At 49.2% G+C, this 17,500-nt stretch overlaps 1 protein-coding gene across 6 annotated transcripts in view; it reads left to right on the forward strand.

The window, feature by feature from the left end:
* LOC140408299 (netrin receptor UNC5C-like) overlaps positions 1-17,500 on the forward strand; it is a 452,196-nt gene that overhangs the window by 376,967 nt on the left and 57,729 nt on the right. For 3 of the 6 annotated variants that reach the window (XM_072495295.1, XM_072495297.1, XM_072495299.1), the window contains one exon: positions 11,640-11,696. The exons of the other annotated variants lie outside the window; for them this stretch is intronic. In XM_072495295.1, coding sequence (XP_072351396.1) covers positions 11,640-11,696 — 57 coding nt within the window. The remainder of the gene's footprint in view (positions 1-11,639; positions 11,697-17,500) is intronic. 6 annotated transcript variants of the gene reach the window in all.

The following is a 17,500-nucleotide window of genomic DNA, read 5'->3' on the forward strand; positions in this document are numbered from 1 at the left end:
AATTAACATTTTGAGTCCATGTGACTCTGAACTTCAGTTCTGACGAAGTCATCCAGGCTGAAAATGTTAATTCTGTTGGAACATGTACTCATGTAGAGAGGAGAATCTTATTATAGAATATTCAGTGCAGAAGGAGGCCATTCGACCCATCACGTCTGCACTGGACGTTGGAAAGAGCACTCTACTTAACCCCACACCTCCACCCTATCCCCGTAACCCAGTAACCCCACCTAATTTTTTGGACACTACGGGGCAATTTAGCACGGCCAATCCACTTTAGCTGCGCATCTTTGGACTGTGGGAGGAAACTGGAGCACCCGGAGGAAACCCACGCCGACACGGGGAGAACGTGCAGACTCCGCACAGACAGTGACCCAGCCGGGAATCGAACCTGGGACCCTGGAGCTGCGAAGCAACTGTGCTAACCGCTGCGCCACCATGATCTTTTGAACATTAATGCAGGAGCTTTAAAGAATCAGAACTACCCACACCCGCATTCCAAGACCATCCTGAAAACTATTCATTCTGTCCCACACTGCCGAAGCAAAGCCCTGACGCCCAATTTATTGAAATTAGGCTTCCATTGTCTTTTGTGGCGTGAAGTCACCATTACCAAGAGTGACTCCATTTCACAAGTACCTCATTGACTGGACAGCTCATTGCAAAGTCTTGAGGCTGTGAAAGTTGCTGTATAAATGGCAGCTTTTTTCTTTTCATGGCCTGTAAGCGCAGGAACTTCCAATGCAAGGTTCGGATCACCTTGGCTGAACAGGCTGCGACTGAGATCACAGACAAGAGATTAAAATCTCTTCAGAGTGATATGCGCTGAGCAGATGCCTAACACAGAGAATATAAATGTCATAATCAGTAAAACGTAGAACATTCTGGAAGTACTCAGCAGGCCAGGCAAAATCCGCGGAGGGAGGAAAACACAGTTAATGGGGATGGGGGGTATTTTCTGGCCGTTCACCCTGGCGGGATCTTGCGGTCCTGCTCGACGCCCACCCCCCCCCCCCCCCCCCCCCCGCCGTACGCCTCCTCCCCTGCAGGACACATGGAGGGGAGGAATGTCCCGCCCAATATTTCAGATTGACAACTCTTCATCGGTACTGGAATCACTTGGAGATTGAATGTTTAAAGGAAATACCGAGGCAGGGGAAGGGGAGACGAGCACAGAAGGGAAGTGTGACAGCGTGGAAGATAGGAGAGACATGAGGACAAAAGAGTTGATGGTGAAACGGTAATGGGACAAGTAAAGGGACAACAGATGCGTCTAGAAGACATCAATGTCATTGGGAACTTCACTTTCACCTTTAATGAGGAACAGCTCAGTTTACAAACCTGCCCGTCACAACGTGGGCCGTGAAGGGTTAAATGTTGAATCACAATGAGGTCAAATCCATTTGCCACTTAAAACTCTTTCGAATGTTAATGAGCTGCAGTTTTCTACGAAAACATTTTGTTACATTTGCTAACGTATATAATTGAAGATTGTTTTCAATTCATAACCCAAAATTTTGTTCAAGGCAAGTTTTGAATTTTACGTGAATAATTTAAGGCGGTTCTGTCGTGTACTCAATCTGTTCGATAAAAATTTGCAGCACAGAAATAAACCAGTTGGTCCATGTCGGAGTTTATGCTCCACACAACCTTCCTCCCAACCCTGTTTCACCTCTCCCAGTCCATCAGCATATCCTCCTATTGCTTTCTCCCCCATATACCCAGCAAGATTCCCCGTGAAAGCATCTCGGCTACTCACCTCAGCCACTCAATACGGGAGCAGACGTGTGTAATACCTATATATCAAAGTGGTTAAATATCATCTTGGAAATCCTTCCAACACACACCAATGGCAGGGGGTTAGAATGGGAGAAATTCCAGGTCAGCCACATGATGGAAATCAATTGGAACCTCTACCTTCACTATCCATAGCTCCAGACTGCAACATGTGTGTAAAAGTGTGTGTTGCAACTCAGACTCTGGGCGCGCCGATTGGATAAGTTGACTGGATGGCAGGTGTGGTTCAGATTGGTGCCAATGCAAAGGGTTTGATCCACATTCCAGCTGGTTTGGATTTGGGACCTCCCTCCTTGTCCTAGCCCTGAGGGAGGTTTTGGCGATGTGGATCGAACCTTCCTTTGGGTAGAGAACTGAAGTAGAAGTGAGTAAATCACAGTGCTCAGGAGAGTGAGCACCCTGTGTGGCACTAATCTCTGCTACTTTGATCATAGAATTTACAGAAGGAGGCCATTCGGCCCATCGAGTCTGCGCCGGCCCTTGGAAAGAGCACGCCACTTAAGCCCACGCCTCCACCCAGTAACCCCACCTAACCTTTTTGGACACTATGGGTAATTTATCATGGCCAATCCACCTAACCCGCACATCTTTGGACTGTGGGAGGAAACCGGAGCACCCGGAGGAAACCCACGCAGACACGGGGAGAACGTGCAGACTCCGCACAGGCAGTGACCCAAGCCGGGAATAGAACCTGGGACCCTGGAGCTGTGAAGCAACTGTGCTAACCACTGTGTGTACTAACGAAAGCAAGCCAGATATTCACTCTCTTCGATGGCACTACTGCATTCCAGATCCCAGTCTGACTCACAAAACCCAAGTGCGTTACAGACCTCACAGAACCATTCTGAGAAATGTTTGTCCCCGATCTCAAGGTGGGAAGGCACCGTCTGAAAGTGGTGAGGAAAGCAGAGTCAAAGGTAACCTTTGGGGAGGCAGTGACGTAGTGGTGTTGTCGCTGGACTGGTAATCCAGAGATCCCAGGTTCAAATCCCACCTGCAGCCGATGGTGCGATTTGAATTCAATAGAAACAAAATGGAATTAAAGAAGTTTGATGATTGGCCTTAAAGCCTTCAGGGAAGGAAATCTGTCGTCCTCACCCGGTCTGGCCCACATGTGACTCCAGACCCACAGCAATGTGGCTGACTCTTATCTGCCCTCTGAAATGGCCCAGCAAACCACTCAGTTCAAGGGCAATTAGGGAGGGGATACAAACCCAGCCCCAACCGGCAACAACCACGTCCAATGAGAGAACTGAAAAAAGGAAATTGGGCATGTCCTTGAAAAGGAGACATTTACAGGGATATGGGGGAAAGAGCAAAGGGAGAGTGGGACTATTCCATGAGGAAAAAACAGTTCAACATGTTCTATTCCCAGTAAAAATCCGTAATACCAATAATAATGGAGTTCTATTATTATTTTGAAAAATGTTTTATTGGGAACATTTTCAAATATATGCATAACAAAGAGCTAAAAAACAAAATCAAACTGCGGCAATAGCCAACAGCCACAGTCTCCTTACACCCCCCAAAAAAATCTCTCTTTCCCCCCCCCATTCTAATTCTACCCCAGCGCCTGCCCCTCCCTTTTTAAACTCTTAACCCAGACAGAAAATGACACCCCCCTCCGCCGCTGACGACTCAATACTCGTTAAAGAAGTCGATGAACAGCATCCACTTCGAGGTGAACCCCTCCCTTTGCACCCCACCGATGGTGAACTTGATTTTCCTCTAAGTGCAGGAACTCCGCCAAATCGCTCACCTGCGCCCCCCGCCCTCGGGGGCTCCGAGGACCCACCAGCATAACAAAATCCATCTCCGGGCTATCAGGGAGGCAAAGGCCAAAACATCGGCCTCTCTCCCCACCTGCACCTCCGTGTCCTCCGACACTCCAAATATTGCCACCTGTGGACTCGGAGCTACCGTTACCCCCAAAATCCTCAACATTACATCTGCAAATCCTGTCCAAATCACTCCCCTCCCGACACACCCAAAACATGTGGACATGATTCGCCGGCCTCCTCTGGAGTTCCATTTTAAGGTGCACAAGACTAGTTCGGACATGTTTCAATGGTGCCCTTCACTTCCAGGTTTAATTGGTCTGGAAAGAGCCAGAACGGGAGTGATGGATTGAATGGCCTCCTTCTGTGCTGTAAGGTTTTATGATGTTATGGCAATGGATTGGCCAGCTTGATATTAAACTGCGTGAACCAGGAAATTTGATGTTTCTCCCGTGACCGGGAATGCTGATTGGTCAGATCCCAGGAGGAGGGTCATCGTTAGCTTGAGATCGAGATGGGGCAAATCAGCCAGGATTTCTGATTCCGAACGCAAGTGTGAAATCTGATAGATGGGAGTTAAGGAAAAAATAAAATCTTCCATTGGAATAGCGCCTATCACAAGCCCAGAATATCCCAAAGCACTTTCAAACCAATGGAATGCTTTTGAAGTGTAGACAGTTATAATGTAAGAACCACGGTAACCAATTTGTACACAGCAAGCTCCCACAAACAGCGCTGAGATGAACCGTCCGATAAACTGTGTTTAAGTAAAAGCAAAATACTGCGGAGGCTGGAAAGCTGAAATTAAAAACAGAAAGTACTCGAAATACTCAGCAGGTCTGAGAGCATCTGTGGAGAGAGAAACAAATTCACTTTCCGAGTCCAATTCGACTCTCCTTTAGAGTTCTGAAGAAGTCAAGTCGGATTCGAAACGTTAACTCTGTTGGTCTCGCCACAGTTGCTGCCAAATTTGCTGGAATTCTTCCAGCACTCCTGGTTTTTACTTTGAACTGTTGAGATGTCAGTCCTGACCAGGAAACCAGGGAGAACGCCCTTGCTCTTTGCCAAATAGTGCCGTGGGAATAATTTATATCTACCTTAGAGGGTAGACGGGGGCTTGGTTTATTGTCCCTTCTGAAGAACGCCTCTTCAGACAGTGCAGCAATCCCTCAGTACTGCGCTGGAAGGGTCAGCAAAGATTGTGCGCTCACATCTCCAGATGTGTGGGACATGAACCCATGATCTTCTCCTTCAGAGAAACAAGCGCTACATTGCTAAACCACTGTCGACACAGACATGAATCAATTGGGTGGGCATTAAAATTGATATTCTTTGAATACTTTTGTTCTATTCATTGACCTTTCGGCCAGGCAGGGTGATTGGACATGGAAAGTCACATGATGAAATCGCCAGGAATATGTCCAACCATAGTTCCCCTGTTCAGGAAAGGGAATAGGGAAATCCCTGGGAATTACAGACCCATCGGTCTTATGTCTGTGGTGAGTAAAATTATGGAAAGGAGTCTGAGAGATAGGATTTATGATTATTTAGAAAAACATAGTTTGATTAAAGATAGTCAGCATGGCTTTGTGAGGGGCAGGTCATGTCTCACAAGCCTCATTGATTTCTTTGAGGATGTGACGAGGCAGTGGAGGTGGTGTATATGGATTTCAGTAAGGCATTTGATAAGGTTCCCCATGGTAGGTTCATTCAGAAAGTTAGGGGGCATGGGATACAGGGAAATTTGGCTGTCTGGATACAGAATTGGCTGGCTGAAAGAAGGCAGCGAGTGGTGGTGGATGGAAAGTATTCCGCCTGGAGGTCGGTGACCAGTGGTGTTCCGCAAGGTTCTGTTCTGGGACCTCTACTCTTCGTGGTTTTTATAAATGACTTAGATGAGGAAGTGGAAGGGTAGGTTAGTAAGTTTGCCGATGACATGAAGGTTGGGGAAGTTGTAGATAGTGTTGGGAGTTGTTGCAGGTTACAACAGGGCATTGACAGGATGCAGAGCTGGGCTGAGAAGTGGCAGATGGAGTTCAACCTTGATAACTGTGAAGTGATTCATTTTGAAAGGTCGAATTTGAATGCTGAATACAGGGTTAAAGGCAGGATTCTTGGAAGTGTGGAGGAACAGAGGGATCTTGGGGTCCACGTACATGGATCCCTCAAAGTTGCCACTCAGGTTGATAGGGTAGTTAAGAAGGCGTATGGTGTGTTGGCTTTCATTAACAGGGGGATTGAGTTTAAGAGCCGTGAGATTTTGCTGCAGCTTTATAAAACCCTAGTTCGACCACACTCGGAATATTGTGTCCAGTTCTAGTCGCCTCATTATAGGAAGGATGTGGATGCTTTGGAGAGGGTACAGAGGAGATTTACCAGGATGCTGCCTGGACTGGAGGGCATGTCTTATGAAGAAAGGTTGAGGGAGCTGGAGCTTTTCTCACTGGAGTGAAGAAGGCAGAGAGGTGACTTGCTAGAGGTGTACAAGGTGATGAGAGGCATGGATAGAGTGGATAGCCAGAGACTTTTCCCCAGGGTGGAAATGGCTGTCACAAGGGGACATAATTTTAAGGTGATTGGAGGAAGGTATAGGGGAGATGTCAGAGGTAGGTTCTTTACACAGAGAGTGGTGGGTGTGTGGAATGCACTGCTGGAGAGGTGGTGGAGTCAGAGTCATTAGGGACATTTAAGCGACTCTTAGACAGGCACATGGACAGCAGTAAATTGAAGGGGTGTAGGTTAGGTTGATCTTAGATTAGGATAAATGGTTGGCATAACATCGTGGGCTGAAGGGCCTGTACTGTGCTGTACTGTTCTATGTTCTATGTTCATAGTTGGCAACTGTAAGGCCCCAGAATTCCATGCTGCCTCATTACCTTAACAGCTGAAGATTAATGCATAGTCCTGAGGGACTCGGCAATAAAAACAAAAGGCCTTTTTTATAATAGGTTAAGAGGAGATTGAGTTGGAAGAATGGAAATGGAGGGACTGCTAATTCTGCAGGATTTTCAAGTTATCATGACTGGCCACCCTAAATTTATTTTACTCTTTTGTAAAGCTGGCGTAGGAGGGAGGGTTTCTGTTATCTGGACCACTGGGAGCTCTTCCGGGGCAGGTGAGACCTGTATAAGAAGGACGGATTACATCTAAACTGGAGAGGCATAAATATCCTGGCCGCGAGGTTTGCTAGTGTCACACGGGATGGTTTAAACTAGTATGGCAGCGGGGTGGGTACTGGAGCAATAGGTCAGAAGGTTAAAAAATTGAGGGAGAACTAGGGAATAGGGTCAGTATGGCTCTGAGGAAGAGCAGACAGGGAGATGTTGCTGAAAACAGCGGGACTGGTGGCCTGAACTGCATATGTTTTAATGCAAGAAGTATAACAGGTAAGGCAGATGAACTTAGAGCTTGGATTAGTACTTGGAACTATGATGTTGTTGCCATTACAGAGACCTGGTTGAGGGAAGGACAGGATTGGCAGCTAAACGTTCCAGGATTTAGATGTTTCAGGCAGGATAGAGGGGGATGTAAAAGGGGTGGAGGAGTTGCGCTACTGGTTAGGGAGAATATCACAGCTGCACTGCGGGAGGACACCTCAGACGCCAGCGAGGCTATATGGGTAGAGATCAGGAATAAGAAGGGTGCATCACAATGTTGTGGGTTTACCATAAGCCACCCAACAACCAGTGGGAGATAGAGGAGCAGATAGGTGGACAGATTTTGGAAAGGAGTAAAAGCAACAGGGTTGCTGTTAAGAGGGACTTTAACTTCCCCAATATTGACTGGGACTCAATAAGTGCGAGGGGCTTGGACGGGGCAGAGTTTGTAAGGAGCATCCAGGAGGCCTTCTTAAAACAATATGTAGATAGTCCAACTAGGGAAGGGGCTATACTGGGCCTGGTATTGGGGAATGAGCCCGGCCAGGTGGTAGAAGTTTCAGTAGGGGAGCATTTTGGGAACAGTGACCACAATTCAGTAAGTTTTAAAATGCTGGTGGACAAGGATAAGAGTGGTCCTAGTATGAATGTGCTAAATTGGGGGAAGGCTAATTATAACAATATTAGGCAGGAACTGAAGAACCTAGATTGGGGGCAGATGTTTGAGAGTAAATCAACATCTGACATGTGGGAGGCTTTCAAATGTCAGTTGAAAGGAATTCAGGACCGGCATGTTCCTGTGCGTAAGAAGGATAAATATGACAAATTTCAGGAACCTTGGATAACGAGAGATATTGTAGGCCTCGTCAAAAAGAAAAAGGAGCTATTTGTCCGGGCTAGAAGGCTGGGAACAGCCAAAGCCTGTGTGGAATATAAGGAAAGTAGGAAGGAGCTTAAGCAAGGAGTCAGGAGGGCTAAAAGGGGTCACGAAAAGTCATTGGCAAATAGGGTTAAGGAAAATCCCAAGGCTTTTTACACGTACATAAAAAGCAAGAGGGTAGCCAGGGAAAGGGTGGGCCCACTGAAGGACAGGCGAAGGATTCTATGTATGGAGCCAAAGGAAATGGGTGAGGTACTAAATTAATACTTTGCATCAGTATTCATCAAAGAGAAGGAATTGGTGGATGTTGAGTCTGGAGAAGGGTGTGTAGATAGCCTGGATCACATTGAGATCCAAAATGACAAGGTGTTGGGCGTCTTGAAAAATATTACTGTAGATAAATCCCCAGCGCCTGATGGGATCTACCCCAGAATACTGAAGGAGGCTAGAGAGGAAATTGCTGAGGCCTTAACAGAAATCTTTGGATCCTCACTATCTTCAGGTGATGTCCCGGAGGACTGGATGTTCCTTTGTTTAAGATGGGTAGCAAGGATAATTCAGGGAATGACAGTTCGGTGAGCCTTACGCCAGTGGTAGGGAAATTACTGGAGAGAATTCTTCGAGACAGGATCTACTCCCATTTGGAAGCAAATGGACGTATTAGCGAGAGGCAGCATGGTTTTGTGAAGGGGAGGTTGTGTCTCACTAACTTGATGCAGGTAGGGCAGTGGATGTTGTCTATATGGACTTCAGTAAGGCCTTTGGCAAGGTCCCTCATGGCAGACTGGTACAAAAGGTGAAGTCACACGGGATCAGGGATGAGCTGGCAAGATGGATACAGAACTGGTTAGGTCACAGAAGGCAGAGGGTAGCAATGGAAGGGTGCTTTTCTGATTGGAAGGCTGTGACTAATGGTGTTCCGCAGGGATCAGTGCTGGGACCTTTGCTGTTCGTCGTATACATAAATAATTTGGAGGAAAATGTAACTGGTCTCATTAGTAAGTTTGCAGATGACACAAAGGTTGGTGGAATTGTGGATAGCGATGAGGACTGTCAGAGGATACAGCAGGATTTAGATCATTTGGAGTCTTGGGCGGAGAGATGGCAGTTGGAGTTTAATCCGGATAAATGTGAGGTAATGCATTTTGCAAGGTCTAATGCAGGTAGGGAATATACAGTGAATTATAGAACCCTCAAGAATATTGACAGTCAGAGAGATCTATGTGTACAGCTCCACAAGTCATTGAAAGGGGCAATACAGGTGGAGAAGGTAGTCAAGAAGGCATACGGCATGCTTGCCTTCATTGGCTGGGGCATTGAGTATAAGAATTGGCAAGTCATGTTGCAGCTGTAGAGAACCTTAGTTAGGCCACACTTGGAGTATAGTGTTCAATTCTGGTCGCCACACTACCAGAAGGATGTGGAGGCTTCAGAGAGGGTGCAGAAGAGATTTACCAGGATGTTGCCTGGTATGGAGGCCATTAACTATGAGGAGAGGTTGAATAAACTGGGTTTGTTCTCACTGGAACGACGGAGGTTGAGTGGCGTCCTGATAGAATTCTACAAAATTATGAGGGGCATAGACAGAGTGGATAGTCAGAGGCTTTTCCCCAGGGTAGAGGGGTCAATTACTAGGGAGCATAGGTTTAAGGTGCGAGGGGCAAGGTTTAGAGGAGATGTACGAGGCAAGTTTTTTACACAGAGGGTAGGTAGTGGGTGCCTGGAACTCACTGGAGGTGGTGGAAGCAGGGACAATAGTGACGTTTAAGGGGAATCTTGACAAATACATGAATAGGATGGGAATAGAGGGATACGGACCCCGGAAGTGCAGAAGATTTTAGTTTAGACGGGCAGCATGGTCGGCACAGGCTTGGAGGGCCGAAGGGCCTGTTCCTGTGCTGTACTTTTCTTTGTTCGTTTTTAGAAGAAATGTGCCTTTCTTGTGTTTATGAATGATGGTGATAGTAACAGAAGTAAGATTAACTTGACCAAACCATTGCTTGTAGAATGGCGGTGGAATGGAGTTGCCAACTCACATTGGATGTATTCCTGGATATAGTGTCACGTGACCTTCCAGCTGCAACCCCAACAGACCGGCCATTGGTCACCCAAAATGCCCATTCGTCACAACGCCCTACTCACCTAAAGCTAATAGCAAAGCTAACGGATCTTTGTTATCTGACGGGATGATCTTGGGTGGTCAGTCAAACAATCCTTTTCCCCGCCTCCAACATTTTCAAAACAAATAATTGGAAGTGTTGAATGAAAGCAACTAATTATCGCGCGGCTGCCCAGTTGTGTTCAGTTCTGGGAGCCACACTTTAAGAAGGATGTGAAGGTTTTAGAGAGGGTGAGGAAAAGATTAACGAGAATGGTCGCAGGGATGAGGGACTTCAGCTGTGTGGCTAGGTTGGAGGATGGGGTTGTTCTTCTCAGAAAAGAGAAGATTGAGAGGAGATTTGATGGGGCTGTTCAAAATCCTGAGGGGTCTGGACGGAGTAGTCAGGGAGAACCCGTTCCCATTGGGGGAAGAGTCGAGAAGCAGAGGCCACCGATTTAAGGTGCTTGGTGAGAGAACCAACAACAACATGAGAAAGAAAAATGCCTTTACGAGGCGAGTGGCTAGGATCTGGAGTGCACTGCCTGAGAGTGTGGTGGAGGCAGATTGAACTGTGGCCTACAGGAGTGACTTGAATAAGCACCTGAAGAACAAGAAACTTGCACAGGGAAAGGGCAGGTGAGTGGAAGTCGCTGATTTGCTCTCGCTCTGAGATCCAGATCTCCAAGCGCCAAATGGCCTCATCCGCTGTATCCATTATACCATTCTACAAGCACCGAGCTGTGTGTGTGGGCCCAGAAAGTCAAACTCCCAGTAATGTTTCCAGGACAATTCGTCTCTCTTCTCATGAGACGAATCAGACCTCTCAATCTTGTAACTCAACACCCGCCACGTTAACACAAGCTGGCATTGTGATAACTAGGACATAGTTATGAAGCGTGCCGTTGTATCAGTTAGTATGGTCCGTAGAGGCTCCCCGGCTACGTAGCGATGCCATTTGAAGCTCATCGAGCCCTTGCCACACACTCACAGGGTTGTCTCGAAGCCCATGCAGGCTTTCCATTCTTTTATTTCCTCAAGAGAGGCCGTTCATCTAAGAGAAGCCTTGTGTCCATTATTGCGAATAATTCCCTGCTATTTTAATCTCTGGAGGATTCAAGGAAGGTTATCCGCAACCCTATTCCTCCCCACACCACAAACTGCTGCAGATATCATAATGGCTTCATTCCGATTGGAAGGACATTAAATCTAATGGGGAAGATCACCCACAGGAGCTGACCTCTTGACGGTGGGTCTTTAACCTGTAGCCTTAGGGCACCAGCCCTCTGCACAAACTCAACCAGTGTGATTATGTAGCATCAGCCTGGAGTATCTCCCCACATGTGCTCAGAGACAGGCAGCATATGGGCCGCATTTAAAAGCCAAAAGAGCCTTTACATATGCTAATGCCGATCGACATTGAAAACAATTCCCTCCATTAGATTCCCCATAGAAGGATGTGAACACTTCTTAGTTGTCTGCATGACACCTGGTTCAACACAGTAATACAATCAGCCTGGCCATTACACTGTAATGGGTCAAATCCAATCCAATCAGCAGCACTTACCAGCTCCACCGATTAAAGAGAATTTGAAACAAATGTGTTTCCGGAGGCTAGCTGATTCTCATTTTTTATAAGTTATATGTTTATGAACCCTGAATTTTTTTTCATCCATTTTTCTTTTCTTGTTTTGCTTATTTTCTTGAAGGTTTATTTTATCAAATTTCCACAGAACAGAAAGGTCGCACAGACTTTGGATATTCCTGTAAGTTTTTTTTTCCCTTTGTGTTTTTCGTTCTTTAGTTTGTCTTAATGTTTGCGTCCTTTGTTTTTGATCGTTTTGCTTGTTTGTGCCAGGTGGGTGTTGACTGGGGATGGGGGAGGCACGGGAAGAGTGTGTGAGAGTGGAGGGAAGGGGGGTGGGGGAGAGTGTGGGGGTGGGGAAGAGTGCGGGGAAGAGTGTGGGGGTGGGGAAGAGTGTGGGGGTGGGGAAGAGTGTGGGGTGGGGAAGAGTGTGGGGTGGGGAAGAGTGTGGGGTGGGGAAGGGGGTGGGGAAGGGGGTGGGGAAGAGTGTGGGGGTGGGGAAGAGTGTGGGGGTGGGGAAGAGTGTGGGGGGTGGGGAAGAGTGTGGGGGGTGGGGAAGAGTGTGGGGGGTGGGGAAGAGTGTGGGGGGTGGGGAAGAGTGTGGGGGGTGGGGAAGAGTGGGGCGTGAGGAAGAGTGTGGGGAAGAGTGTGGGGGATGGGAAGAGTGTGGGGGGTGAGGAAGAGTGTGGGGTGGGGAAGAGTGTGGGGGGGAAGAGTGTGGGGGTGAGGGGGGAAGAGTGTGGGGGTGAGGGGAGAAGAGTGTGGGGGTGAGGGGGGGAAGAGTGTGGGGGTGTAGGGGATGGGAGAGTGTGTGGAAATAGAGGGGGATTGTCTGGGGGAGAGAGTTTGTGGGGATGGGGGAGGGTGTGGGGGTGGGGCGAGTGTGGGGTTGTGGGGGAGCGTGTGAAGGTGGGGAGTGTGGGACGGGAGGGTGTGTTGGGGAGAGAGAGTGTGTGGGGATGGAGGGGTGAGTCTGTGGGGGTAGAGAGTATGTGGGGATGGGGGAGAGTATTTGTGGGGATGTGGGAGAGTGTCAGGCGGTGAGGGAGAGAATGTATGAGGGTGAGGAAGAGAATATGTGAGAGTGGGGGAAAGTCCTCTAATGCGCGGAGCAAGTTTAGTAGACCGTGAAGGGAGTTGTAGAAAGAAATAAAGTTTTATTTAACTTTATTTACACAGCAGGATAGATCCCAGCTGGGTCTCTCCTTCCTGTCGTTACCCAAACTGGCCAACTTTATACAGAAATTTAGCTATACATGGTTTAGGATTCTCTGCCCCTTTAATGGGGAGCTCCCATTCAGCCAGCCTCACGGGGGGTTTAACCATTACCATTACATAATCCCGTGCAGGTTATGACAGCCCCCCTGCAAAGTCCGAAGAATCATCCGATGACGATAGCAATGGAAGGCGCCCGACAGCTTGAATTCCATCTGTGCATTGTGTACCCGCCGCACAGGATCAGGGGGCGTGCACCGAGATGGTGAACATCGCTTCCAACTGGAATCGGAATCTCTACTGGAGTCTGCTACGTTGTGGACTCCCCGTCAGAGACCACCGACGGTTGGGTCTCCATCTCTTTTTTTTCTTCCTTTTTTTCATTATAAATTATGAGTACCCAATTTTCAATTCAGGGGCAATGTAGCGTGGCCAACCCACCTTTCCCTCTACATCTTTGGGTTGTGGGGTTGAGGCCCACGCAGACACGGGGAGAATGTGCAAACTCCACACGGACAGTGACCCAGGGCCGGGATCGAACCGAGTCCTCGTTGCCGTGCAGCAGTAGTGCTAACCACTGCGCCACCATGCCGCCCTGTGTCGCCATCTCTGAATCTGTGTCAATGACCTATCTCATGTCGGCGACTTGACCCCGTTGGCGTTCTGATCTGGTCCACTTGGGCTCAGGTTCGGCTGGACAAAAACTTTTAGTTCATGGGGAATTTGACAAAGAAGTGATCGCCTGGACCTAATGTGATCCACGTGCTGATGCATTACACGATCCTGGACTTGTACTTGGTCGGAAACCGGCCTGTCTGGTGGATTACGGTCCTGGAGGTCCACTTGGCAGCATCTGCAAAACTTCGGACATACACTGCGCATGAAGGGCCTGGGTGGTCGAGGTCAAGCAGGGCAACGCCTTTGCATGTCTTGGTTGTGGCGCGCCTTCCTGCCGATGTCAGGGAAGACCATGCTAAGGCAGGTCTGAGGTCTCTGCCCAATCAGCATCTCAGTCACGGTGTGTGGGGTGATCCTGTAACGAAACCGGAACCGGGTCAGTCTAGTGTCCATTGACCCAAAAGTCTGTTTTCGCCGACGTGTTTGAACGTCTGGACCACACTCTCTGCTAGCCCATTCGAAGCCGAGTGGCACGGGGCAGTCAGAATGTGTCATACCCCTTTGGCCTTCAGAAACCCCGAGAACCCTTCGCTCATAAAAGGTGTGCCATTGTCTGTGACAAACACCTCGGGTATGCCATGGGTACAGAAAGACAAAGGCAGCCTTTCAATCGCAGCCCTGGAGGTAGTTGCCCCCATCTTGTGGACCATCCAGTCACTTGGAATGGGCGTCAATTAGGAGGAGGAACATTTCCGCTGAAACATCCTGGCAAAATGTTCAGATCCAGCCGCCAGATGTGCTAACATTTTCATTTTTAACAGCCCCTGGGTGTCGGTTGTGAAGGCCCTGCAGAATCAAAACTGTGGCCCTTTTCCAGGACGATGACACACCTATCCCAAAACAGGACATCATCCTCCACACTAAATTCAGATTTCCTGGATGAGTAAGCCTGTAATTCACCTGGGAGCTGTCGATGCAGTCCACCGCAGTCCACCAGATAACACAAGATGTCGAACCTTGGAAAAAACCGGGTCCGTTTGGGTCCACTCACGGATCCTAGATGCAGTGACCTGCAATGAGTCCTGGAAGTCGGGAGCAGATGGGGGGCTAGTCGGCAAGGGTAGCTGGCTCAACGTATCAGCATGTGCAATCGGCCTATATTCGAACAAGTGTTCATAGGAGGCCAATGAAAGGGCCCACTGCTGGATCCTCGCGGAAGCGATAGGCGGGATGGCCCTGTCCTCCTTGAATAAACCAAGCAATGGTTTGTGGTCAATGATGAGGGTGAAATGGCGGCCGTACACGTATTGATGGAATTTCTAAATGGTGAAAACCACCGCCAGACCCTCCTTCTCTATTTGTGCCTAGTTGCGTTCGGCCACAGCCAGCGTCCAAGAGGCGACAGCAATTGGCCGCTCACTTCTATCTGCCATCCTGTGTGAGAGAACAGCCCCAGTGCCGTAAGGCGACGCATTGCACATGATGATGAGAAGCTTATCGGGATCACAATGACTCAACAACCCGCAAGACAAAAGTTGTTTCTTTACCTGTTTGTAAGCCGTTTCCTGTGGCCTGCTCCATGCCCAGTCTTGGTTTTTCTTCAAAGGTAGATGCGGGGCGGGGGGGGGGGGGCGGGGGGGGCAGAATCGTTCCAGATTCGAGATGAACTTGTCATAATAGTTCACTCGCCCGAAAAACGATTGAAGCTTCGTGACGCTCGGAGGAGCAGCTGCCTGCTGAATGGCACACACCTTCTCTGTGACCGGGTGGAAGCCCTCGCAGTCCACCCGAGACCCCAAACACATCACCGCTTTGGCGTGGAAAACACACTCGGCCTTTCGCAGGCGGACGAAAGACTCCGTAAAACGCCGGAGAATCTCCGCCAGGTTGTCCAGATGCTCCTGTGTGGTTGCGCGGGTGGTCAACACGTTGTCTGAATATACCAACACACGGGGTAACCCACGCAGGATGTTCTCTATTACCCACTGGAACATAGCGCAGGCCAATGACACACCAAAAGGCGACCTGGTGTACTCCTACAGTGCGTGTTGATCGTGATATAACAGCAGGAGGCTGGGTCCAATTCGAGTTGCAAATATGCATGACCCATACCAAGTTTGGTCCATGAAAGTCCACGTGTTAATGTAGCGTAAAGGTCCTCAATGCAGGGTATCAGGTCGTGGTCCAGACTCAAAGCCGTATTTACCGTCAATTTCTAATTCCTGCATAACAGGACCATCTTGACTGGCTTCAACACTGGAACCACTAGCATTGCCCAATCTGCAAAGTGCACGGAAAGGATGATGCCTAATTCCTCAAGCCGGATGAGCTCAATCTCCACTTTTGCCAACAATGTCTAAGAGACTGGGCGGGCCCTGAAATATTTCGGCTGCGCTGCTGCGTCGATATGGATTTTGGCCAAAGCACCTTAAATCTTGCCCAATCCAGCCTGAAATACTTCAGGGCATTTTCCCAGTATCTCGCTCAGGCCCCTGGATTCCAGTTAGAAGCAGTGCAGGCCCCTTCACTACAATTAACCTGAAGTGCACTCACTGCCATCCATAAACCACCGGGGCTAAGGTGGTCCCCGCAATGTCCAGTGGCTCGCTGGTATAAGTGGTCAATCGGGCTTCTGTGTCCCTCAAATCCAAATGTTGCACTCCTTTCTTAATCTGGGCAAAAATCTGCCTCTCTACAACGGATCCTGCAGCGCCAGTATCAAGCTCCATACCCAATAAGTGCCCGTTCACCTGCACAACCATTTTGAAGGGCGCACTCCCAGGTAGCGCCACACAATTGAGCTGCACGCAAACCTTCTCCTCTGGTTCATCCAGACAGAAAGTACGGGTCCTAGGTAGGCGTCTACCTCTACCAGGGCGCCAGGACCTCTGACGGACCTGTGGCTTGCGCTCAAGTTGGGGCCTATGACCACATGTACCACACCAGCCTGGTTCTCCCTTTGTAGATTTTGGGGAGCTATCCCGTCGGGACAACCTAGTCCCAATGGGATAACTGGGATTGGGACTGCACGGCGCTCGACCCAGCATGGTATAAAGGTAAAGTCACCATAGTCCCAGATGATCACGGGCTGCTTTCCCTTTGAGGGGGAGAGCTGACTGGTGGTGATTTAACCTGAGGGTCACCACAGCTCAGGTGAGGGCCTTCAAGGTTGAGAAGGCGGGGCCTTCGTGAATAACCTCAGCCAGTACGGGAATTGAACCCGCGCTGCTGGCCTCGCTTTGCATCGTGAACCAGCTGTGTAGCCAACTGAGCTAAAACTGTCTTCACAAGTGAGAACACAAATCAGAAACCAGAAATGTTGGGGAACACAGGGATTAGTGAGCAGGAGGAACTGAAGGAGATCATTATGAGTAGAGAAATGGTGTTGGGATTGAAGGCTGATAAATCCCCAGGCCTGATAATGTACATCCCAGAGTACCGAAGGAAGTGGCTCTAGTAATGAGTTCAGCCGAGTCCCGCCGGCGTGGGTTACGCATGGTCCCACCCGGTGGGACCTCAAAGTTCTGTCTGCAGGGGCCGTCCTGGTGGGGGGCCGGGGTGATCCGACCCGGGGGAGTGGCCACCACGGTGGCCTGACCCACGATTGGGGTCTACCGATCGGCAGGCGGGCTAGCTCCGTGGGGGCCAATGCTCCTCCGCGCCGGGCCCTTGTAGGGCTCTGCCATATTGCCGTGGGGCGCGCATGCGCGGACTCACGCCGGCTTTCGGCGCCGGAGCTGCGGACACCACTCCGGCACCGTACTAGCCCCTTAGGAAGGGATGGATAGCTGCCAATTGAGGCCCATTGACGCCTAGTGGCTCGCGCCACTTTTCACGCCGGCGTCAGAACATGGCCACAGGATTGGAGAATCCCGGCCCTGATGTCGGTAGTGGGGAAAGTTCTAGAATCCATTGTCAAAGATTTTATAGCAGAGCACTTCGGAAACAGTGGCAGGATCAAACAGAGTCAGCATGGATTTATGAGGGGGAAATCATACTTGACAAATCTACTGGAATTCTTTGAAAGGTGAGAGGTGAATGTGCAACAAGACTTGGGTGTCCTCGTACACCAGTCAATGAAGGTAAGCATGCAGGTACAGCAGGCAGTAAAGAAAGCAAATGGCATAGTTGGCCATCATAGCGAGAGGATTC

Source organism: Scyliorhinus torazame, chromosome 3 (assembly GCF_047496885.1).
Source record: "Scyliorhinus torazame isolate Kashiwa2021f chromosome 3, sScyTor2.1, whole genome shotgun sequence".
NCBI classification, from domain to species: domain Eukaryota; kingdom Metazoa; phylum Chordata; class Chondrichthyes; order Carcharhiniformes; family Scyliorhinidae; genus Scyliorhinus; species Scyliorhinus torazame.